Source organism: Acanthopagrus latus, chromosome 9 (assembly GCF_904848185.1).
Source record: "Acanthopagrus latus isolate v.2019 chromosome 9, fAcaLat1.1, whole genome shotgun sequence".
Taxonomy (NCBI): domain Eukaryota; kingdom Metazoa; phylum Chordata; class Actinopteri; order Spariformes; family Sparidae; genus Acanthopagrus; species Acanthopagrus latus.
In genome coordinates this window covers 19,625,855-19,649,547 of record NC_051047.1, presented here as the reverse complement: position 1 = coordinate 19,649,547, position 23,693 = coordinate 19,625,855, and the positions used below count along the sequence as shown (strand labels likewise).

Here is a 23,693-nt window from a genome sequence, read left to right as displayed (position 1 = left end):
TACCAAAAATAAAAATCCAGTCATTATCTGCTGAGTCAACAAAACATTCCCTGAGCAAGCAGTGTATACATCCTTCCTTGGAAAAATTAAATGGGTTGGGAAGATGTTGTGGTACAACTTAAATTGACCCTGATAGGATTTTCATCTTTCACTTGAATTGTCAATTAATACACTAAGGTTGACATTATGTATGCTCAGCGTTACATGAAATAATCATATCAGTACAGGTTTTGCAGAGTATCTGAATTATATCATAACACCATTACAAAGAGTGTGTGGTCCAGAGGGTTCACCCCAGCCAACCCACCAATCCTTCAAAATAAAGTGCGTCAGCGTGCGTCAAACGGAATACTCGCATTTCATTGGCTGAGGAGCCTGTTTCAAGAACGAACACGACCCACGTGACCCTCTGCCATTTGACGGCCATGAGACTGCGCAGTGGCATCATGGGGAGTTAACGTTGAGGAGTGACAGTCAAACCGTCAGTTTTTATATATATATTGTGATTTCCTGATATTCAGCTGCGCCATAGTCAGTCGTTTTAGAAGTATTTGTTTTCGAGAGCCATGCGACGGAGTAAGGCTGAAGTGGACCGTTACGTTTCCTCAGTACAGACTTCCTCTCCCTCACTCAAAGAGGTAAGTTAAGCCGGCGGCTAAGTTAGCATGTTGCTGCCATCATGTCAGTCCAGCATGTGTCAGTCCAGGCGGTCCCGAGGAGACAACCTGAACACCAGGATCGAACGAGCACTTGTTGTAGTTGATTTTCTTAAGCGGCCCTTCAATCGGTTACCTTTAATTGTGTGGTCTTTGTAACCTGTGTTACAACCAGCCCCGGGCTAACGTCGCCAACGTTAGCTAACCGGCATGATGACGCCTCGTCGTGTCCTCCCCTTTATGTTGAGAAAATGCGCGGCATGGGTTGTTACGGCCAACGGCTAGCCAGTTAGCCATGCTAGGTAGCGTTCACTCAACTATTTCGACAACTTTGTGCTTACAGCTATTGCAGCAAACATAAACGTGGAACAACATGACTTCAAAACCCTTTCCAATCGGAATACGTGCAATTAAGTCATGTATAGTAGCTGCCACCAAACTTCACGTAGAAATAATACAATTTAGCTTACTTGCCGTCTAGACTGTCTGTAAACAGAAATTCAAGGTTCAAGTGGCACGAAACACTTAATCGATGACTGCGCTAACGGAGGCCGACAGTAATCTCATAAATGTGTGGTTTGGTCGACTTGGTTAGTTGATGAGATTGAGACCACTAACGTTACATCCTAAAGATTTGAAGAGAAGTGCCAGACTCGGTTTGGCTATCGTGTTTCTCGATGTAGCAAGGGTGCAGAAGTCATGGTGTCTGGGCCCGTAAGAATATATTGCCACCGGTAAACTAACTCAAAGTCCACAATTTGTTAAACTTGTAACTTGTTCCAATTCCTGGGAATTGAAACAAACTCAGAAAGTAAAGGAGCCGGCAACTAGAGCTGCAACGATTAATGGATCAGTTGTCAGCTATTCAAATGAATCTGCAACTATTTTGATAACAAATCAATGCATTTTAGGTTTTTTTTAAGGGAAATAAAAATAAAAATATTTTAAAGTTTTTTTTCTGTTTTTTTACTCATTTGTGACAGGACATTGAATATCTTTGATTTGTCTACAAAATAAGGCAAATAATTGACAGCTTAATCAACACTGATCAGCCCAATCTCCAGAGTAAATAAAAGTTGGCTAAGTATGTTTACGCAAAACCTCAGACAAGTTAAAACTAAACCTTTCTTTATGTTGCCACTTAACATTTGTGTAGATTCAAATTTCTATTTATCTCGTCACAGCACTGCAGGCCTGCCTTGTTTTAGGCACTAAAAACATTTGGTTAGGTTTGGAACACATCATGGTTTGGCTTAGTATAGCTTACTTGTTTTGGTCACCACAAAAACAGCTGCAGATGGTCCATGTTTCTGTGAAAAATGTAAGGCTTTAGTCATAACACCACCACCATCCCCTTCATCTCCCAAAATGAATGTCAGCTACTATGCCCATAATGGAATGTGATATGCCATGTTGAGGACAGATGTCAATCTGTGATGTATCTGTGGTTTCCAGAAACATTAACTACTAACATTGTAAATGAGCAACTGGGCTTCAATAAAATAATAGGTACAGTAGATGCAGCCCTAAGAACAAGTAGCCTAGTAGGATATAACCATAGCAAATAAGGTGGAAACATAATGGTAATAAATAATATATTTTTTCATGAATGGAGATAATCCTATAACCATGTTGGTTAACATGTTGTTAACTTCTACCATATCAGAACTGGCAAAATAATACCTCTCAATAAGACATGTAATTAATTACCTTTAAGTGATGTATAGGTATGCTTCTGCCTGCTAGTTAACATAACAAGCAAGATAAAACTTAATGAAATTGTTAAGAATGTGGTTGATTTTCTAATAATCATTTTCGATGTTTTCATTTCGCAGAAGCCAGTCAAAGGGTTTTTATTCGCTAAATTGTACTTTGAAGCGAAAGAATATGAACTTGCAAAGAGGTAAGCACACAGACTTCCCCATTGTTGACTGTTCTGCTACTCCTCAAGAGTTCTCACTTGTACTCATAGCAATCTTGCATTTTTCATGCTATTCCTAGACATGTATCAGAGTATCTCAAAGTCCAGGAGAGGGATCCCAAAGCACACAAATTCCTTGGCCAGCTCTTTGAGAGAGAGGGAGACATCAACAAGGCAGTAGGATGTTACAAGGTAGGAAGAACACACACTTGTTTCATGAAATCAAAGCTCTCTTTCAGCTGTTTTAAAAAGAAAGTGATCCAAGTCTACCACATCTTTGGACTTGCCTTAGACTCCTCATGTTTATTCGATAACCTAATTTGACTCTACAACACATGAATTCACTGAGGTATAAATAAAGTTCCCATTCAACTAGTCTTTCTCTCTTAAATTATTTTCTTGTTGTTGTTTTTGGAGGAATCTTTCCCTTTGGGTAGATCACATGTCTGACACTGGTATATCTGCACCTCTCTGTTTGAATGCAGCGGTCAGTGGACTTGAACCCAGCCCAGAGGGACCTGGTGCTGAAGGTGGCTGAGCTGCTGGTCAGTAAAGAGGAATGTGACAGCAGAGCCGAGTTTTGGGTGGACAAAGCTGCCAAGCTGCTGCCAGGAAACCCTGCAGTCTTCAATCTGAAAGTGAGGCTCATATTTAACCAACAGCTTCCATTTCCCTCACTCTGTCTTACATGAAATTTTGTAACGTTCACTAAGGAGGGGAGAAGCAGGTGAATATTAATCAAAGGAGGTATTGATGCCACAGTGACTCTTTGGTCTATCTGTTCGTCTCTGTGCAGGAATGTTTGTTGAGTCGTCAGGGTCAGCAGGGATGGAACCGGTTGTTCGACCTCCTCCAGGCTGAGCTGGCAGCGAGGCCAGCTGACGCTCATGTGAACATGAAGTTGGTTCAGCTGTTCTGTCAGGACGGACGGCTGGATGAAGCCGTTAAGCACTGCCTGGCTGTTGAGAAGAGAGGCCTGCTGAGCCGCAGTCTGGACTGGTACAAAGTGGTGCTGCGCACACTGCAGGTCAGCTGGGATGGGCAGTAGTGCAGAGTAGATTTTACAAAGCTAGACAAGGATGCATTTTGGGGGCTTTAAACCTGACTCTTTAAATTGATCCCAAAGCATTGGATTATCTTTGTCACAGGAGTATCTAGCTCAGCCCAGCGTCTCCAGTAATGAGAAGCAGTGTCGACTTCTGCAGAGGGAGCTGCTATTGGCCCACTGCAGCCTGCTGAGAATCACACTGTCTGACAGCAGCGTGCAGCCCAGCCTGGATGCCCTTAGGGGGTAGGTCATGCTGAGCTCCTATGGTGTTTGTGTACATACACAATGGACAAGCTCTATCCAAGAAATCATATCAAACCTTAAAGTCTACTGTCTCATGTCCATGTTGTGACTTTGGGGTCATTTTCTTCAAGCTTCAGCTTCTTTTGTGTGTGTGTGTTTGTTCTGTTTAGTTTTGATGAAGCTATGCAGTTGCTGAGCGGCGTTGCTGGCCGCCACACAGATGATCTTTGTGAGATGTTTGTAGAGATGAGAGGTCATCTTTATCTACATGCTGCCACACTGCTGTTGAAGCTGGCTCAGGATCGCCAACAGACGTGGAGGGCCGTCATTGACCTGGCTGCACTGTGCTACCTGCTGGCATACCAGGTACTGACTCACCAAGCAGCCGATCAGCTTCTGTTGTCCACAAATGTGATAATTTTGTAGATTATTTCCTGTTTAGTTGTTTTCTTTCCTTTTTATATAAATTAAATCTTATTTAAAGTATGTGACATGATATTACCTTGTACTCAAGCCATTACTAAACAGAAGCCTTCTGATTACTGTTTGTTTTGTTTGTCTTTCCACAAGGTCCCCAGACCAAAGGCTAAAGTGACCAAAAGAGACCAGGCAGCCCCACAGCTTCTGGAGCAACTGGCCAACGACAGACAGAGTCAGGCCGGCCACATGTTGCTGAACCTGAGCACTGATTCATCCACCTTGATCAGAGAGGTTGGTCCATGTGTTCGGTTTCAGTTTGCTTGAAGGTTATAGTGTTTATAACCCGGAGTTAAAAGTGCACATCCATCATACAGCGCCAGACATAGTCAGCACTGACAAATTGATGTTTAACACAATCATTTAACGTCATCCGTGTGTAGGTGGTGGAGGCGTTTGGGAACCGTAGCGGTCAAGACTCTCTGTTTGAGCTCCTGTTTGGACCACAGGCCTCCACTGGATCGTCCTTTATTGCCAATGATGACATCCATTCCATTAACACCTCAGCTCCAGAACTCTCTCAACTGGCCAAATGGGACGCAGGTACAAAATTAAAAAATCTGTCTGAGTGCTGCAGTAGCATGAAGAGCCCTTCAGTTTTGTTTTGTATTTTGTTTGGGTTTCATTTTCAAGGTAAACTTTTATTTAACAGTTACATTTGGAATTAGATTAGCACTTGTTTAAGTTAATAAAGTCCTTCTGTATGCATTATTGTTTCATCAGCATCAAATGTAAATATTTTATAGTCTTAATAACTTACATGGGGTCCTTGAAAAACATATTCTGTATATTTATTGAGGGTCTAGGTCTCAGAAGTCTTAAGTTGTCACATAGTTGCAGCCCATATAGCTTCACTCTCTGTTAAAGGTGTTGTGACACTAACAGCAGCTCCTAACAACAACTCCTGCATTGTGGTAATTTGGTTCCCACCTCCACAGGCTCCATCCTGCTGCACGGTGGTGACCTGCAACATCTGAGCTGGCTGGGCCTACAGTGGACCCTCCGGGCTCAGCGAGCGGCCCTGCGGGACTGGCTGCAGCAGCTTTTCCCTAGGCTTACTCTGGAAACTTCCAAACTGGACACAAATGCACCAGAGTCCATCTGCCTGCTGGACCTGGAGGTTAGTGCCTAATACCTGCAGTTCTCTCATTTGATAAATGGTACTTTTGCTATTTAATTCTCATATTATTACTGAATTTTGCATGTCTTCCAATGTCAAATTCTCTGTCACTTTACTCCATCCAGGTGTTTTTACAAGGTGTGGTATTCTGTAGCCACTGCCAACTCCAGGAGACGGCGAAGATTAGCAGTGGAGTGAACCAGAAGCAACAGCAGCTCTATGAGCCTCTCTGCCTCCCGCTTCCTCTCCTTCGCCTCTTGACAACCGTCAGACAGAGGGAGTGGTGGGATGCCATCTACAGCCTCATTCACAAACAGGCAGCGTGAGTAAAACTGGAGTTCGTTATTTAGCTATGTCTGTGTGAAAAAACTGGAAACTGTCAAATGTGCTCTGAAAGATTACAATATTACTGGGAATACACTGAATGCTAATCAAATGTTTGAAAGTGTGAAAACTCTTCATATTTTTCTTAGATCTCATGCTGAATAACCAGTCAGTGATGGTAACTTGTTCATTTAGGTGTAAATACTCTATATGCCATTTTATTATATCGTTTCCTTTTAGACCTGGTATGTCAGCCAAGCTACGGATGATTGTGCAGCATGGACTCAACACTCTGAGGGCTGGAGAGAAAAATGGGCTCCAACCAGCTTTGGCCATCCACTGGGCTCAGTGTCTCAGCCAGACGGTACACATGCACACATACAAACACACAAACATATACACAGTGCACACACAGACATGCACTGTGTATACACAAGCTCGGCATGTGGCCAGCTAGACACAAGAAATTAGGTGTTTTCAATCTTGGTCCTCAGGTGGACAGTATGCCAAACTCAAATTCACTCTGAACACGAGCTAAAATTGTAATCAAAACTGAAGCATCGAGTTACAGTACACAAGTTTTTACTTGGATATATTATGCAGTGAAAGTGCTGGACCTCAATTACTAGGCAATGTGCAACTTCATGAAAGCATCATGGCATAAAGACAAAGGACAACAAAGTGTAGAGGTGGACGGCTGTACAGTATGTGATGCATGAATATCAACTTCCCTCATTTAAGACATTATGAAGATGGTTAGATAACGGGGCCAGATCAGTTGTGGGTGGCAGTCGTGCACACGGAGACATTCAGCACGGACAGTAAAATAGCACTTGCATATCTCAGCACCTTGCCAGATCCTGCACAGATACACATGCCTTTCCACCTGCTCCTTTCTGTCATTAACTCTATGACTGTTAAATGTGATAAGATTGAGAGGTCCAACTGGCCACATGTGCTGGTTCTCTGTCTATGTGTCTGTTTGTTTCCTGGTAGAATTTGTAGCTGTCTGACCATGTTTATGTTGTCTGACTGCATTAAGCTAGTATGGCAGGCTGACTTTCTTTCCTTGATGCATGTTAAATAACCCAGGGAGATGGAGTGAACTCTTACTACGACCAGAAGGAGTACATCGGCCGCAGTGTCCACTACTGGAAAGTTGTACTTCCACTATTGGAAAGGATCAAAAACAGACGCAGTATACCAGAACCGCTTGACCCCCTCTTCATACACTTCCCCTCCAAAGACATTCAGGTTAATACTTTTGTTTTGGTGTGCTTTTATTAGATGATACTATGGATATTTAGTTTTTAAATGTATTGTTTTCAAGGTCAGAAAAATGCTTGAATGTGAATACAATCCTGGAAAAAGAAGCTTGATTTTCAGCATAATCGAGTGTTTAATTTACAAAATCACTCGTGTAACCAAACTTTTATTTTAAGCATTTGAAATTAAATGATCCTGTAATCCATATTTTTTTGTTTTCGATCAGATAGTAAAATTGCATTTATCATAAAAAATCAAATATGATAATAAGGGCTTTGAAAATCTGGACATTGTACCTGGAAATTGCTTCAAAAGGGCTTGGTTTCTGGTCTTAAAGAGCTATATGGACCCTCCCTTGCCATTTATGTTTTGGGCTTTAATGTGGTTTACGTTGTCATGTTTACACCTTGTGGCTTTGATTATTTTAAAGGTCACAGCTTCCAGGTCTTTGACATTTTTAAATCATTAAGTGTTTCTCTAGCTCAAATGGCTGACATGATATATCTTAGGGTTTCTGCGAATCTATGTACCTGTGATACTATTATGTGTTAAGAATGAAGAATTTAACAAGTATTTATGTGTGTCGATTTCCATCTCAGATTTCTTCTGTTAGGGGCTATGAAGAAGAAGCTAAGATAGCATATGCAGCTCTCCTCAACATAGAAGGCAAGACGGAGGAGGCCATCGCTACCTTGGAAACTATCAACAACATGTCATCCATTTGGCATTTGGCAAAGGTAAGCCTTTTGGCATAGATGTGCACTTAAGATGATTTTTATGAAGGTCATTAGAGAAACGATTTATTCCCCCCCCCCCCCCCGGATTAGTTGCAGCTAGTGGTCCAACAGTCTCATAAAGGAGGAACTGTGTCAGTAATTACTGATGTTTGTGTTGTTCAGAAAATAGTATAAATATTGTGGAAGTTTAGGCTTCTTACAAATACATTTGCCTTCTGTTTTGGGAGTCTAATCAGTTAAAGGTAACACTTCACCACTTTCAATTCAAAGTTGCAGTGTCTTTGAGATATTGGCCGTAGAGATGTCTGCATTCTCTTGAATATAATGGAACAAAATGAGACCCTGTTAGCGCTGGTTGCTGACCTGGTTACTCAAGATAATCTACAGACCTTGTTGTCAGCAGTTTCATGTAGGAACAATTTCCTTTGTACTGAACTACACCCACCAGCCATATCACCACACAGAAGGAACTCTCCATCTAGATGGGGTCCTCCTCCCCTCACATCAGCTAGTTAGCCTCTTGTTCATGAGTACAGTCACGCTGCCTTCTTCACAGTGATATGGTCGGCTGGAGAGAAAATACGTATGACTTCTCACAATAAGGTCTGTGGAGTATTTAGAATAACCCTGTCATGATTTCTGGAAAGGGACATCACTCTTTTTCTTTTTTCTTTCTTGCCAAAACCTAATCTTAAATGAATAATGGCTCTACAGGTAATTTTGCAGGAAAGTCTGCCTTTCTTAGTAATGCAAGACAATCTCAGATTACGAAAAGAAAGTGTGAATTAAAACATTTTCATTGTCTATACCAGTAAAGGTACTCATTCACTTCTGTTCTATCTTTCTGTGTTTGCTGCCTTGTTACAGGCGTTCTCTTAGCTGCTATATGGGGCAACTCCCTAAAAAAAGACAATATTATCTTGATCAAACTCCATTTAACCTCAAAATTTGTGCTGCGTCCCTCGGCAGATCTACCAGCGGTTATCTGAGGAGGCGACCAACGGGGTTGAGGAGACCCAAGACAGATGCATCACTTTTCTCAGAAAGTTCAGGACATATTTGTCAAAGATCTATAGCGCTAACGCCGATGACATTGACAAAGTAAGTTACATTTCTTGTTGCTCCAAGCAAAGTGACCCTCCAAATATATCAATTGTGTGATACATTTCTTTGCAGAACGAGTTCTGCAGCTGTGTAACCATTTATTTACTATTGTGTCCCAGCTGCCTGTTTCCATGGAGGATATTGTGGATCTCTTGAACGATGTGAACCAGCAGCTGGGAGAGAGTGGGGAGGCCATGGATGAAGAAGAGAAGGAGGAGGAAGTTCGGCTAGGACCCACTCACTCCAGCCCTGCTCATCCCACAGAAACATCTGCCAACATATCCCACATTAAGTTCTCCACTCCATCTCCAAACAAAAGCATCTCTCCTTCAAAAAGACACTTGGTGGGTTCAGGTGCCATCAGAGATCTTGTAATGTCATCTATATATTCAGTGTTTCATTGTATTCAGCACAGAAATGAACACAAATGAGTGACTTTTTATCATTTCTCTCCCCTGTCGCCAAGATGTCTTCCAAGACGCCACCTCATTGGGTGGAGGACCAGAAAAGTCTCCTACAGATGTTGTGTCAGCAAGTTGAAGCTCTCAAGGTCAGAATAAATTATGAAAAACTAATTTAACTTTGTTATTATTTATTTTCTATTTCTTCTTTAAAACCTTTTTTTTTGTTTAAGAACAAAGTTATTGCAATTTATGAGTGCTTAAAATTATGATTTTGTTTTAACTGAGTAATTATTTTTTATTAATTATTATTAATTTCACACTGCTTCCCACCAACCAGCAACACACATTATAGAAAAAAATTACATTTAAAAAAATTAATCAACAACAATGGGGAAGACCATTATGACAATAAACGCTGTTACTCACACTATTGTAACACTTATTGTAAGTGAATGGCGAGGAAAAAGGAAATAAATTAACAATGAATAAACCTGTTTATTTTTGCCCATATATGTAAGGTGAAGAGACAAGCGGTTACCATTTTTAAGTGGTTCCACTTTTAAGGAATTAATGAGTAAGAACAGTGTTCAAAAGTTTAAAAGAGCTAAGTATGATTTGCCTGTCTTCCCACTAATAGAAATTCATTGGTACATCATATCGAAATGAATCATAACACAAGTAATATATGGAGAAGGTGTTTTGGTTTTCAGCAGATTTACTCTAAAATGATGAGATGTATTAAGAAAATGGGAAAATTGCAAATAATCAGTCGGAGGTAATGACAAGGACTCATTATGTATTCTTTAAATTTTGTGTAGATGTCAAATCACTGATAAAGCTCTTTGTTTTCCAGAATGAGGTCCATGATCTGAGACACAACTCTTCAGGAAACGCAGGCTCACCTCATCACAAGATGTATGGGGAGAGCTATGGGGCCGAGGGCCTGCAGGAGCCTTTTACGCCGGTCCAGTCCTACCATGGGGCCCCGCTAACAGGTCAGCACACTACATGGAATCAAGGCAGATTAATAGCGCCATATTTTTGTGTATTGAACAGGAATAGTTTATAACATTAATATAATTGTTTCTAATGTTTTTGTAGTTGCCACCACAGGCCCGTCTGTGTACTATAACCAGTCTCCAGCTTATAACTCTCAGTATCTCCTGCGCACGGCAGCAAATGTAACCCCCACCAAGGTAACTATCACTGTTTCAACATGTATTCACAGAAATAACATGGCTCAGAGTATACTGACTGACATGTTTTGTTTTGTTTTTTCCTCTTCACAAAGGGCCCAATGTATGGTATGAACCGTATGCCACCTCAGCCACATATGTACGCCTACCAGCCGCCCACTCATACTCCTCCATTGCAGACAGCCCCGCCCTGCATTTACCCACCCCAAGAACCAGTCTTCGGTGCCCCTCTTCGATTTGAGTCACCAGCCACGAGCCTTCTTTCCCCATATAGTGAGGAATATTATGGCCAGGGTGTAACCCAACAAACAACAAACCCTCCCCTGCCTGAACCTGGCTACTTCACCAAGCCGTCTGTAGTCCCTGTTCAGCCTCCAAAGGGCATTGAGGGGAAGCCTATGGACTTTGGGAAGCTCTCTTTCAGCCAGCAGGCCCCTGCTGAAGTCCCAAAAGTGCCTAGTTTTGGAGCGCCAGCAGTCGCCCAGTCAACACCCTCAGCTGCTTTTAAATTCAACTCAAACTTTAAATCCAACGATGGAGATTTTACTTTCCCAGCGTCACAGGCCAAGCACAGTGAAAGTCTGCTTGGTCTTCTTACATCAGACATTCCCACTAAAACAGACCCTGTTCTAGAGAAGTCTCCAGCCAAGGAGCAACTTCCCAACCAAGCAGGAATCTTCACCTTTGGCACTAAAAGTGCCACTCCCTTCTCTTTTGTTGATTCCACACAGAGCACCGGCACTGGAGGTCTGTTTGGAAAGGTGGAGCAGCCATTTAAATTTGGTGATGTTACAAAGCCAGTGTTTGGGCTTGGCAAGACTGTAGCAGAAGAGGAAAGGGCAGTGGAGAGCGATAATGACAGCACTCATGTTGAGGAAGATGAGGATGGTCCACACTTTGAACCCATTGTACCTCTACCTGATAAAGTAGATGTGAGAACAGGTGAGGAGGAGGAAGAGGAAATCTTTTGCAACAGGGCAAAGCTGTATAGATTCGACACAGAGACAAAAGAATGGAAGGAGCGGGGAATTGGAAATGTTAAAATCCTAAAACACAACACTAAAGGGAAGGTCCGCCTCCTAATGAGAAGGGAACAGGTCCTTAAGATCTGTGCAAACCACTACATCACTGCTGACATGCTACTGAAACCGAATGCTGGCTCTGACAAATCCTGGGTCTGGAATGCCATTGATTATGCGGATGAAGAGCCTAAGCCTGAACAGCTGGCCATCCGCTTCAAAACAGTTGATGAGGCATCACTTTTCAAAGCCAAGTTTGAGGAAGCCCAGAAAATTGTGCTCAAATCACCAGAAAGGCATGATCAACCAGAGGAGAAAGAGGATTCCCCAAATGTTTCTGAATCACTCGCAGCCCAGTTCGCTCCCAAAGAAGGAGAATGGGACTGTGCTGTTTGCTGTGTAAGAAATAAACCCACAGATGTGCGATGTGCTGCTTGTCAAACTGCAAATCCCAATGCCTCATCCAAGCCTGACATTCAGCCTGTTGTTGAAACCAAAGCAAGTCCCTTTACTTTCAAATTTGGCATTGATTCATCCAAACCAAGTAGCTCTGGTTCTCCATTTACTGGATTTGGTGCTTTTGGAGCTTCAATACCCTCCTCATTCACATTTGGCACCTCAAAACCAGCTGACCCTGTAACCAGTGCGTTTGGTGGTGGCTTTGGGTCTCAGTTTGGCAAGAAGCCAGGGCAGTGGGACTGTGAGACATGTTCTACAAGAAATGAGGCCAGTGCTGACAGTTGTGTTTCTTGTAATGCTCTCAAAGCCTCTCCTAAAACGACTGCAGTGTCACCAAATGTCGCTGTAGTGCAGCCCTCAATATCTGCTGTTGGCTCAGGGTTTGGCACCCAGTTTATGAAGCAGCCCGGGCAGTGGGACTGTGATGTATGTGAAGTAAGAAATGAGGCCTCTTCCAACAGATGTGTCGCCTGTCAAACCCCCAACCCTGCTGCTAAATCAACAGAGGGGGCTGCAGTAGCATCAAATCTGCCAGCAGTGTCAGATTTTGGGGCTGATTTTGTAAAAAAGGACGGGATGTGGGACTGCAACAACTGCCTGGTCAGAAATGATGCATCAGCTGTTGAATGCATTTCCTGCCATACCCCACATGAACCTTCCTCTTTAGAAGCCATGTTTGGCAAGAAGGATGGAGAATGGGATTGTGACGCTTGTCTGGTGAGAAATAATGGCTCTGCCAGTAAGTGTGTGGCCTGTATGACACCAAATCCGAATGCTAAAAGCACTGCCAGTGCTGCTCCTTCAGCCTCCACCTTCAGTTTTACCTTTGGCACCAAGAGTTCATCAAGCCAGCCTGCTGCAACTGGATTTAAAATGCCTTTTGACACTGGGAAAACCTTTCAGTTTGGTCAAAGCAAAGATACAAGCTCTGCTTCTTCTTTTAAGTTTGAAGCACCTCCATCTGGATCAAGTACCACAAGTTCTTCTGCCTTCTCTTTCTCAATGCCCACTCAAGCTGGTGGCTTCAAGTTTGGCTTTCAGGAACCCGCAAAAGAGACTTCCTCAACTGATAATGAACCTCCATCAGGGTCAGCCTCCAGTTTTCTGAAAAGTATAGCTGACAAACACAAGGAGAGTGAAATTGTCTCTCTACCCTCAGTTGAACAAGCCCAGGAAGATCAAAATCCATTAATTGCTGGTAAAGGCAGTGAATTCAGCTTTGCAGACTTGGCAAAATCCACTGGGGGAGATTTCCAGTTTGGCCAGAAAGATCCCAATTTCCAAGGTTTCTCTAGGGCTGGTGAACAGCTGTTCACATCATTACAGGCAACCCCCACAAAGACCGATGCCTCAAATGAGATAGAGGACGATGGCATGTATAAAACGGAAGAAAATGATGACATCCAGTTTGAACCAGTGGTCCAGATGCCTGATAAGGTGGACCTGGTGACGGGGGAGGAGGATGAACAAGTTCTTTATTCTCAGCGTGTGAAACTGTTCAGATTCGACTCCTGCAGCAGTCAGTGGAAAGAGCGTGGCGTAGGAGTCCTTAAATTTCTGAAGAATAACTGTAATGGCAGGCTGAGGGTGCTGATGAGACGAGAGCAAGTTCTAAAGGTGTGTGCCAACCACTGGATCACCACCACCATGAATCTGAAGCCCCTGGCAGGCTCGGACAAAGCATGGATTTGGATGGCCAATGACTTTTCCGATGGAGATGCTAAACTTGAACAGCTGGCTGCAAAGTTCAAAACTGCAGAGCTCGCTGAGGAGTTTAAGGAGAAGTTTGAAGAGTGTCAAAGACTTCTCCTGGACATCCCCCTACAAACCCCCCACAAGCTTGTTGACACAGGAAGAACAGCACACCTCATTCAGAAAGCAGAGGAAATGAAGTCTGGTTTGAAAGACCTTAAATTCTTTTTAACAGATGAGAAAACAAAGATCAAAGATGACGACAACCAGGGAGACATCACGGCATCCAGCAATGTTTCAGGCCTTGCAGTCAAGCCTCTTGGTGAAACAACTGGCCCCACCTTGGAGTGGGATAACTACGACCTCAGAGAAGAGGCTTTAGATGATACCGCTGACTCCTCAGTCTATGCCTCTCCCATTGCCAGCAGCCCCCTGCGAAAGAACCTTTTCCGTTTTGGAGAGTCCACTGGTGGGTTCAACTTCAGCTTCCAACCTGGCATCAGTCCCTCCAAGTCTCCTGCTAAGCTGAACCAGAGCAGAGCCTCAGTGGGCACTGATGACGAGCAGGATGTAACCCAGGATGAGGAGAGGGATGGCCAGTACTTTGAACCTGTCGTGCCATTGCCTGACCTGGTTGAGATTTCTACCGGAGAGGAGAATGAACAGGTGGTCTTCACTCACAGGGCCAAGCTGTACCGCTATGATAAGGAACTGGGCCAGTGGAAGGAAAGGGGTATTGGAGACCTCAAGCTTTTGCAGAATTACGACACCAAACGAGTGAGGTTGATAATGAGGAGAGACCAGGTGCTTAAGATCTGTGCCAACCACTGGATCTCATCAGCCATGAAGCTGGAGCCTATGAAGGGTGCAGAGAAGGCCTGGGTCTGGAGCGCCTTGGACTTTGCTGAAGAAGGAGAGGGTAATATAGAGCAGCTGGCTGTGAGATTCAAGCTGCAGGACACTGCAAACACATTCAAACAGGTCTTTGAGGAGGCCAAGTTTGCACATGAAAAACAGGAGCTCATGAATCCAGTGACATCCAGGGTCGCTACACCTCAAGACGCCGGAGCAACAGGGTCTGCACAGACAGCTCCAACTGTATGTGGGAAGGCAGCCATCGCTGTCCTGGAAGAGACCACAAAGGAACGTACAGAGCTTTCCCCCGATACTAAACCATGTGCAGCTGGTTCTCCAGGTCCAGTCAACCCCTCAAAGACGGTGGTGTCTCCCCCTAAGTTTGTCTTTGGCTCTGATAGCCTCCAGAGGTTTTTTGGCTCTCCTAAATTTCAATCTGAAGAGTCTGCATCCAGTTCAAAAGCCAAAGATTCTGGACTTCCTGCCAAGGCTTCACCTGCAGCACCAGCCTTCAAAATTCCAGAGAAAGGTAAAGAAATATCCTAATATAAGTGCCATATATGTCTGATTTTCTGTTTTTGAATGAGTATCTCGACTGTTTTTGTTAATTTGATTTGAATTTGTTTTACTTCATTGTCTTGTTTCATCTGCATCTCATTGCTCCTTCATCTTAGCTGACTGAGCCAAGACCCTTCTCAAACATTTCTAGGACAGAATCTCCCCATGTAGCCACTTTATATACATCATGTTATATTCTGGTGTTCTGTGCCTTCAGTAAAACAGTTTACAGTATACCAATGTGGTGCATACCCTCAGAGTTTAAACACAATTCATTCACAAACAGAGTTTCAAATATTGGCCTTGTTTTCTGATTATGTTACCAGCCTCACAATTAGTTTCTCTTCACTCAACAACCCATCATCCTTTAGGGCTGGATTTTAGGCTTTTCAAAGATAACCCAATGGCTTTTTGGACCAGCACATCAACCACCCAATTTGAACCCCCAGGTACTCTAATCACTGCAGTGTGTGTTAACACTTCTCAGCTGTCACCTGGCTGGCCCTTACTACCTGAAAGAAATAACCTGGATGCACGGAGTGGAAAAAAAACATTGACGCTAACGTGTTGCATGTCCAGTGTGTGGAGATGCGTTTTTTATTGTACAAATCATTTTAGTATTAGTATTTAGTATTTATAGTAACACTTGAAGACATAGTATGTGTTTTCTGCTACTAGGGGTCTTTGAATCAAAATCAAACAAAAGACATGAGCAGAGTGGGACAATGGAATTGCAGTGAAAATGCAGTTTCCTAAAAGTTGTTTTTTTTTTAAAAAAGATGGATAAAATCTAGTTATCTAGTCTGAGATTCTCAAGTAGGTTTAACTAAAAAAAAGAAATGAACTACTGATATTGTGTGAAAAATACATGTATGATAGTGTCATTTGAATAATCAAATAAGTTAATCTGATTAACTTTTATTTTTCTTTTTGTGCACTTTCTTTACAGTTGTTTGTTTACTCTCGAGAGTAATTAATTTGCTAAAATGAGAAATCAAACACAGTAACCAAAGTTTAGTTTTAGCTCTTAACTATTAATTTTGTCCAAACAGGAGCTCGGCTGATATATCAGACAGACAATATTGGCCTTTCACAGATGCATCATATCGGCATATATGTTGCACGATATGCAGCAATGTGAAACATTCATTTATTTGTTTATTTTCAAGATTATTATTCAGTAAGTTGCTTGAGGTAATTTATAATTATTACATTCCCATTGAAGTTTAAGGTTTCAGTGCAGTATACCCGAGTATCTGTCGGGCTTGAGTCTAAACTTTATTTCTCCACCTAATGCTCTAAAAAAGATAAAGTGTCCTTTGGTTTTTGCATCTAGATTGAAAGACAATCAGAAGATCTCGTGCTGTTTTCACAGGCCATAGGGGTGAAACGTTTTTTGCTATATTTCTGCAGAATCTTTTGAAGTCCACATTCACCAATGTTGAATAGCAATGTGGTAGTGAGCATTTACAGTAGCATGTTATGAATCAACGGATGTCAAACTAGAGTTTTGTACTGCAACAGGAGACACATCAGTAAAAGCCTGATGTCTTTTGGAAGGTGAGCTGAGCAGATTCCACAGTGAGCGCTCAACTGTGCGAACGTCACACATGCCATTTTTAGTGCGGGATGTGTAGCAACAGCATGAAATGGAATTCCCCTTCTATTCTGGCATCTGCCAGCGATGTGCATCTCAGCAATGGCTAATTAGAGTCAAAGCTCAGGTATTTAATGCTGTTTAATGCTACAATACTGTGTTTCAAAGAGTAAGTGCAGAGTTGGTCAAAAACACAGATGTTTGCATATAGAAATACTCTCTTAATACAACATGTCTCACATGTTTGTAGATCAGATGCATGCTATTCATTCTGCTGTGCATGACTTGTTTGTGTGTGTGAAACTAACACCTGAGTCTAAAAAAGGGATTAAAGCAGCTTAATTTCTGCTTCCCTTCCATACCAGCCTGACTCTGTATTGTTCTCCCATCATGTCTGTCGCAGGGCCCCCTCAGGCAGGAGGAGGCAGTGCAGGGTCAGACGAGGACTCTGAGGTGGAGGTTGTGTATGTCAGGGAACCCACTGCAGAACAGGCAGCTTTAGCCAGGAAACTCCTGCTGCCTCTCACCTTCTTCTGCTACCAGAATGAACCAGGCTACACCAGCGATGACCAAACTGACGGTGAGACCAAAAGTTTAGAAACAAGACTAGAAAAGTTTGTGGGCTTTACGTAAACATGGTAACTGGGATGACATAGTAAATTTTTCACTTTTGTCTCATTTTGAAAATGTTCTATTTCCATTGATAGTTCGGTTATCTATTTTTTCTATTGATATTCTCAATCAGCTCATTTAATAAAATCAGAATATGACCACATGTGTCCCTGTAGAAGACTGAAAGGGCTCCAAAGTGCTTTTATTAGCGCACCATTTTATTAAAGCAGTCGTTTCCTGCTTTTTTTTTATTGTAGTTTAGTCACTTTTTAACCAAACTGATGAAAACAAAATTTGATAAAGACGGAAAAAGACGGAAAAAAACCCAACTGAGAAATGAGACATGAAAAAACGGGTAAACCCTCCAAAAATGCCCTGAATTTGGATTGGCTCTTTGCACTTTATCAAACCAAGAAATTACAAGAAAGTGTTTAAATTAATGGTTTGAAATTATGTTATGGTATAAAATAAAGGTGTATGACACGATGAAGTCAACAACCTGCATTAATATCTGTAAAACTGGTTATCACTGCTAAATATTTAAAACTTCATTCATTGAAGTAGAACAAATTAAAAACTCTCTGTTCAAGGTTAAGGGAACTGTTGAATCAACATCTTGATCATAGAAAAGAACAAAACAAAATGTGATTTAGGGGTTTTTAAACTTTTTTTTTTCTTTTTTTAATTTCAGACGAGGACTTTGAGTCGGCAGTAAGAGCCTTGAATGGAAAGCTCTACGCGGATCCTCCTGAGAGAAAAGCTGCAGCCTGTGGTGAAGGTATGTTTATTTTTTATTTTTTTTTATTTCACATACATTTTTAGGGCTGTCGGGATAAATATTGATCTTCTCCACCATATGATGAAAAGTATGAGGACTTAATCAAAAGTAATTGTATCCAGAGCCAGACTGCCAGGTGGTGTGGGAAAAGAAGCCGACACCAGAGGAGGAGGAGAAGGCTAAAAGCCTCCAGCTTCCACCCACCTTCTTCTGCGGCCTGAGCACCACAGACAGCGACACAGACCACGACAAACCCGAAGACTTTGAGACGGAAGTCCGCAAGGCACAGCGAGACCTGGTAATGGACACAGTTTGTAGATTCCTGCTGATGTCACACCTCACAGTGCATTATCACATTGTATCACTCTTTTGTTTTTGTTTTTTTTGTTTTGTTTGTTTGTTTTTTTATACTTGTTTTGGCTTAAGCAGGCAGTATATTTAGCTTAACTGAGTTAGTTTAACAGATGTAGTTTTATGTCGTCAGGAGTCCATCAGTATTACTGAAGTTTAAATCCTAACTTACAGGATGCTGAGTTAAACCAAGCTGAAGAGGCCTCTAGCAGCCATCCTGTAGCCCTTGAGAAGCCATCGTCGACTCCATCATCCAGCAGCGTAGAAGCTGCAGACGTACCACCTGCAGCCGAGGAGCAGACCTCAGACCAGCCAACAGAGACTCAGACTGAGGCTCAGAGCATCAGCTCTCCCATTGACCTGTCCACTAAGAAGACCCCAGAGCCAGACTCCACCACTTGGACTGCAGCTGTAGCTCCTACAGCTACAACCACTGGTCAAGGTATACAGCACTCCCTGTTCGTTGCTACAGTTGTGTGGGTCAGCAGTGAAATGTTACATTTGAGAAAAAAACCTTTGTTCAACTGTTCATGCCAGCTTTATAAACAATTCTCTACAACCTTTAGAGGACCAAAACTATCAAATCCAAATAACAAATCAATCAAATGATCGGAGTGCTTTTTTCTGTTGCCTCAGATGAATTTATACAGTGTTCATGTTGTCTGCTGTAGTCCTGCATATAGAAATGAGAGGAATAAGAAACCCTACATCTACAAGTAGTTATTGATAACTTTGTTCCTCCCACTACAGACTCCTCCGGCTTTGGCTTCAACACATTGGGAGGCTTCTCTTTTGCTGACTTGGCCAAAAACACAGATGGATTTGCATTTGGAACAAATGGTTTGGACATTTTCTTTCAGTGGGCTTTTTGACAACCATCGCTAGCAACACATTACTACAATAAAATGACATTTCACTGCATATTTATCATTTTCCTCTGTTATTAAGACTCTAACTTCTCGTGGGCCAATGCTGGAGCGACAGTATTCGGGACGCCGGCGCCAGCTCCAAAAAACAATGGCGATGAGGACGGCATTGATGAAGAGGACGCCGCAAACAATGTGGACATTCACTTTGAGCCAATAGTGTCACTACCAGAGGTACATTTAAAATGCTTTTTAGACACTAGAGTAAATTTTAGCAGTTAGAAAACAGAACCTCATCTTTGTGTAATATTTCGTCTCTCAGGTGGAAACAAAGTCCGGAGAGGAGGATGAAGAAATCCTGTTCAAGGAGCGTGCCAAGCTGTACCGATGGGACCGTGACCTGAGCCAGTGGAAGGAGCGAGGCATCGGCGACATCAAGATCATGTTCCACCCAACCAAACATTTCTACCGAATCCTGATGAGAAGAGAGCAGGTGCTGAGAGTCTGTGCCAATCACACGATCTCACAGGCGATGGAACTCAAACCCATGGATGTGTCGCCTAATGCGCTGATCTGGACGGCCACCGACTACTCAGGTACACAGAAGTAGTTTTGAGGGCAGACATTGGCCAGTTACATTAAAACAGATTACTTTATGATAACCTTTATTGATACTCTCGTCTTTCTCTCTGTTTTACCAGATGGCGAAGGTGTAGTGGAGCAACTGGCGGCCAAATTCAAAACGGCTGAGATCACTGAAGCCTTCAAGAAGACGTTCTGTGGGTGTCAGAGTCGCATGGGCAAAAGTGATGGCGATTCATCGCTTGCATCCTCGCCACAAATGTCAAGAGTTCAAGAGCACTCCAGAGACACTAACCCCCGGGTGTTCCTAAAAGTGACAGCCGACGGGGAAACGCTGGGCACCATCACCATCGAGCTTTTCTCCCATATCGTCCCCAAGACCGCGGAAAACTTCAGGGCTCTCTGTACCGGCGAGAAAGGCTTCGGACTGCAGAACTCCATCTTCCACAGGGTCATACCATCATTCATGTGCCAGGTGAGGACATCGAGATGTGAAACGTTATTAAAGCACTACTGCATTTGTGACAAAAGAGCTTGATCTAAATGTAACAAAACAAATAAGATATTTCAGTTTCTGTAGCGCTGACTTATTTGCCAGTTTGAGCTGCCTAAAATCTATTATGATCATCATCTGCTGTGAAAAAAATTTTGAGGATGTTGAAACCTAAGTGGGTTTCTGGGAGTCCTAATCCCTTTTTAATCCTCAGAAAACAACATCGAATGAGTCCCCTACTGTGGCATAAAGTCCAATTTATCACTTTTTATTCCTTCATTCATTTTTTGCCCCTGAGAGACTCTGTGCATTCCACAGTCCTGTTTGTCAGCCTTTCAGTGGTGACTGACTCGACTGCGACCTTCATGATTGCAACATATTTTTTAGATCCAGATTTTACAGCCCCTTTCCTTTATACAAGAATTCCTCTCTCCAGGGCACCTGAAATGTGTTTGAATACTCTTTGTCTTCTCCACTACTCTGTCCTTCTCTCACTCAATGAGGAGGATGAAGTGCAACAGCACATCAAACCGCATGCTTTACAGTGCCAGGAAAAGGTTACGATAACTAAAAATGAAAAAAAAGAGAAAAAAGGGAAAATTGTGGGTGGACATGGGAGAGGGTTATGGAAAACTGCTCCCTGAGTTTGCTCTGGTTTAGGGCTGGTTTAGATGACTGCACAAGCATTTAGCATTCATTCACAGAACATCTATTCTGAACAAAGTTGTAACACTTATTTTGAAGGAAATACACACTTCACAGTGTACCACTCATTCAACTTCATTCTGATGCATCTCCACTGCCTCACTATGATTTTTTTTTTTTTGTTGTTGAATGTAAAATGCTTCCTCATATAACTTCTCAGATGTTGTAAATCTGTTCCGTTCATCTCAATTGTTTTTTCAGAAACACATTCTCTGTGCAGATTGTAATTTATCATACTTGGTTGTGGACAAAAACTTAACAGGACAGTGCTTTAAAAAACTTTGGAGTGTTTTTTTGCATCACAGTTGTACTGATGTAATAAGCAATTTCCCAAATCACAAAACAACAGAGCACCACATCGTTGAGTCTCTGTCTAAAATAGTCCACATGTAAGATGTTAGTGGGAGAAGATTTTTTTGCCTCAGCTGGTTTTCAGAGGAAAAATAATACGACATATTTACATAAACTATGCCTTGACTAGTCCCCAAAGATATTCAATACCACAGGGAGATATTGTCACAACATTTAGTGCATAAAGTTTTAGATCTTATTAACAGATAACAAAGCTTGTATATGGACCCATATTTGTCACATCGCTGACGGAGAGAAAAGAGAGCAGCTAGTACCGGTGCATTAATACTGTGGAAAATGAGTATTTAAACGATAATATTAAGAATCAATATGAATCGATATCTTTGACAACCGCCTGGCTGTCTTGGCTGCAGTGTCTTTGGGCTCGTTAGGTGAAGTAAACAGGATGGGTGGTGGAGCAGCAACGGGACAGCCGGCCTGTTTGCTCCACCTAATGAGCTGAGAAACACTCAGGCAAAAGTAAAAGTGTCTCCAGAGAATGAGTGAAGATGTCGGAGTGTTACTGCAGCTTAAACGCAGCTGAAAACAGACATTACCAGAGCATCTGTGTGAGCTAACAGTTCGAGTCTACCGTTTGAGAACAAAACCAACCAATCGGAGACAAAGTAGGGCGGGTCTGTCTTCTTGAGCAGTATGATTGCGCCCTCTGCTGTTCAGACTAATATAATGACAAGGAGTGATCGTAGAAGGCATTCATACTGATTTCCCTTGTTAGAGCCATGAGCTTTACGAGCAGTATAGCCATATAGGTTGGTAGATATTGTCACAGTCCCACGATAGTATCACAGCATTGCTTTGATCGCAAAACTCGGTGTATCGTTAAATCTCTAATAATGATTGTATGTCACACAGGGAGGGTTGTATCTCCATGTACATTACTAACAAGCTCCTCATTGGTCTTTTAGGGCGGTGACATCACCAACAGTGACGGCACAGGAGGCAAGTCGATCTACGGCAACAAGTTTGAGGATGAGAACTTTGATGTTCGGCACACGGGACCGGGCATCCTGTCAATGGCCAACCGCGGGCGCGACACCAACAACTCGCAGTTCTTTATCACCCTGAAGAAAGCCGAACACCTGGACTTCAAACACGTGGCTTTCGGCTGGGTTCAGGATGGCATGGATGTGGTTTTACGGATGGGAGAGCTGGGCACAAAGGCAGGCCCGCCTACGAAGAAGCTCGTCATCACAGACTGTGGACAGCTCTAGCTTTTTAAATGTTAAGATCAAGATCCACAGTTTAGTTTAGGCTGTAAAGTGTAATGACTTTGGGTAATGCGTTCCCTGTGCAGTGTAAACCCTGAATCCATAGTCACATAAGGCATCTGAGAGTCACACTCTGATCACAGGACTATTGATCAATACCACTCCTCATAGAAAACCTGGCTTCAGTAATCCGGGATTAGAAGTTATTTTGCTGTTTTTACAACACAGTCACAACTGGGAAGCGTGGTGTAGAATGTGGGAGGAGGCACACGTGGTTGCACTTGGATCTTTATCCTCATCTGTCAATAAATTCTCCTAATTTGTTTATTTTGTGTGTATAATTGTACATGAACTACTTTTTTAATGTCAATGTTCAATGTTTGTTCTTTTGTTCTTGCATGTGTTCAGTTTGAATGTGCTGTCCCTCTTCATAAGCTCCACTCGGGTATTTTTCCGCCTTTTTTGATTTTTTGTTTTTGTCTTTTTTTTTTTTTTTTTTTGAAGAAGTCTTAACTATAATTGAAAGATTATTAATTGAACCGCACCTATTGGTTTATAACTGCGCCTCTGCCTTTCCTCCAAAAGCCGCCTCTGTACTTTTCACTGCAGGACTCCTCTAGTGATTTTTCTTTGTGTTAATGGATTTCACAATGTGCAGATAATTGGCTTTCCTACTCAAACACATAAGAATTGAGTCATCTCACCGTGGACGGAGGGTGGCTCGATGATGACGACACACCTGGTTTGGATTTTGCAAAACGTCCGATTATAGCTTGAGATTATCACCGAGTTGAAATGGTGCTTATTGTACCAAAATTAAATGCTGATGAAAGAGAAATAAAGTTGCTTTACAAGTAAGCAATGTTTGTTTGAAAGGTTTTCTTTTATTTATTACATATTTGTGCTGACAGACTATTGAAACTCTACAAACAGGTTGATTGGCCCCTTTTTATTTTACTTCATATATTGGTCACAATCTCAAAGTCTACTTAACATCTTTAATCACGCAGTTCATCCAGAGTATTGTTTGTTGTTAAATTGACTCATTTC

General features: G+C 42.3%; 1 protein-coding gene across 2 annotated transcripts; it reads left to right on the top strand.

Annotated features, from left to right (window-relative positions):
- The first annotated feature begins 413 nt into the window (after nucleotides 1-413).
- ranbp2 (RAN binding protein 2) lies at nucleotides 414-23,501 on the top strand. 2 transcript variants are annotated; one of them, XM_037108956.1, is made up of 30 exons: nucleotides 414-638; nucleotides 2,492-2,559; nucleotides 2,658-2,769; nucleotides 3,063-3,215; nucleotides 3,374-3,604; nucleotides 3,726-3,868; nucleotides 4,039-4,234; nucleotides 4,439-4,579; nucleotides 4,729-4,888; nucleotides 5,284-5,465; nucleotides 5,591-5,787; nucleotides 6,030-6,153; nucleotides 6,882-7,043; nucleotides 7,655-7,792; nucleotides 8,762-8,893; nucleotides 9,016-9,240; nucleotides 9,363-9,446; nucleotides 10,154-10,295; nucleotides 10,402-10,496; nucleotides 10,592-15,050; nucleotides 15,451-15,528; nucleotides 17,080-17,256; nucleotides 17,980-18,066; nucleotides 18,189-18,364; nucleotides 18,592-18,859; nucleotides 19,168-19,257; nucleotides 19,366-19,517; nucleotides 19,606-19,879; nucleotides 19,985-20,340; nucleotides 22,341-23,501. In XM_037108956.1, the coding sequence occupies exons 1-30, from the start codon at nucleotides 567-569 to the stop codon at nucleotides 22,644-22,646; spliced, it is 9,180 nt and encodes a 3,059-aa protein (XP_036964851.1). In that variant the 5' UTR covers nucleotides 414-566; the 3' UTR covers nucleotides 22,647-23,501. The 2 variants fall into 2 exon arrangements, with proteins under 2 accessions (XP_036964851.1, XP_036964850.1); XM_037108955.1 differs by lacking the exon at nucleotides 15,451-15,528.
- Nucleotides 23,502-23,693: the final 192 nt, after the last annotated feature.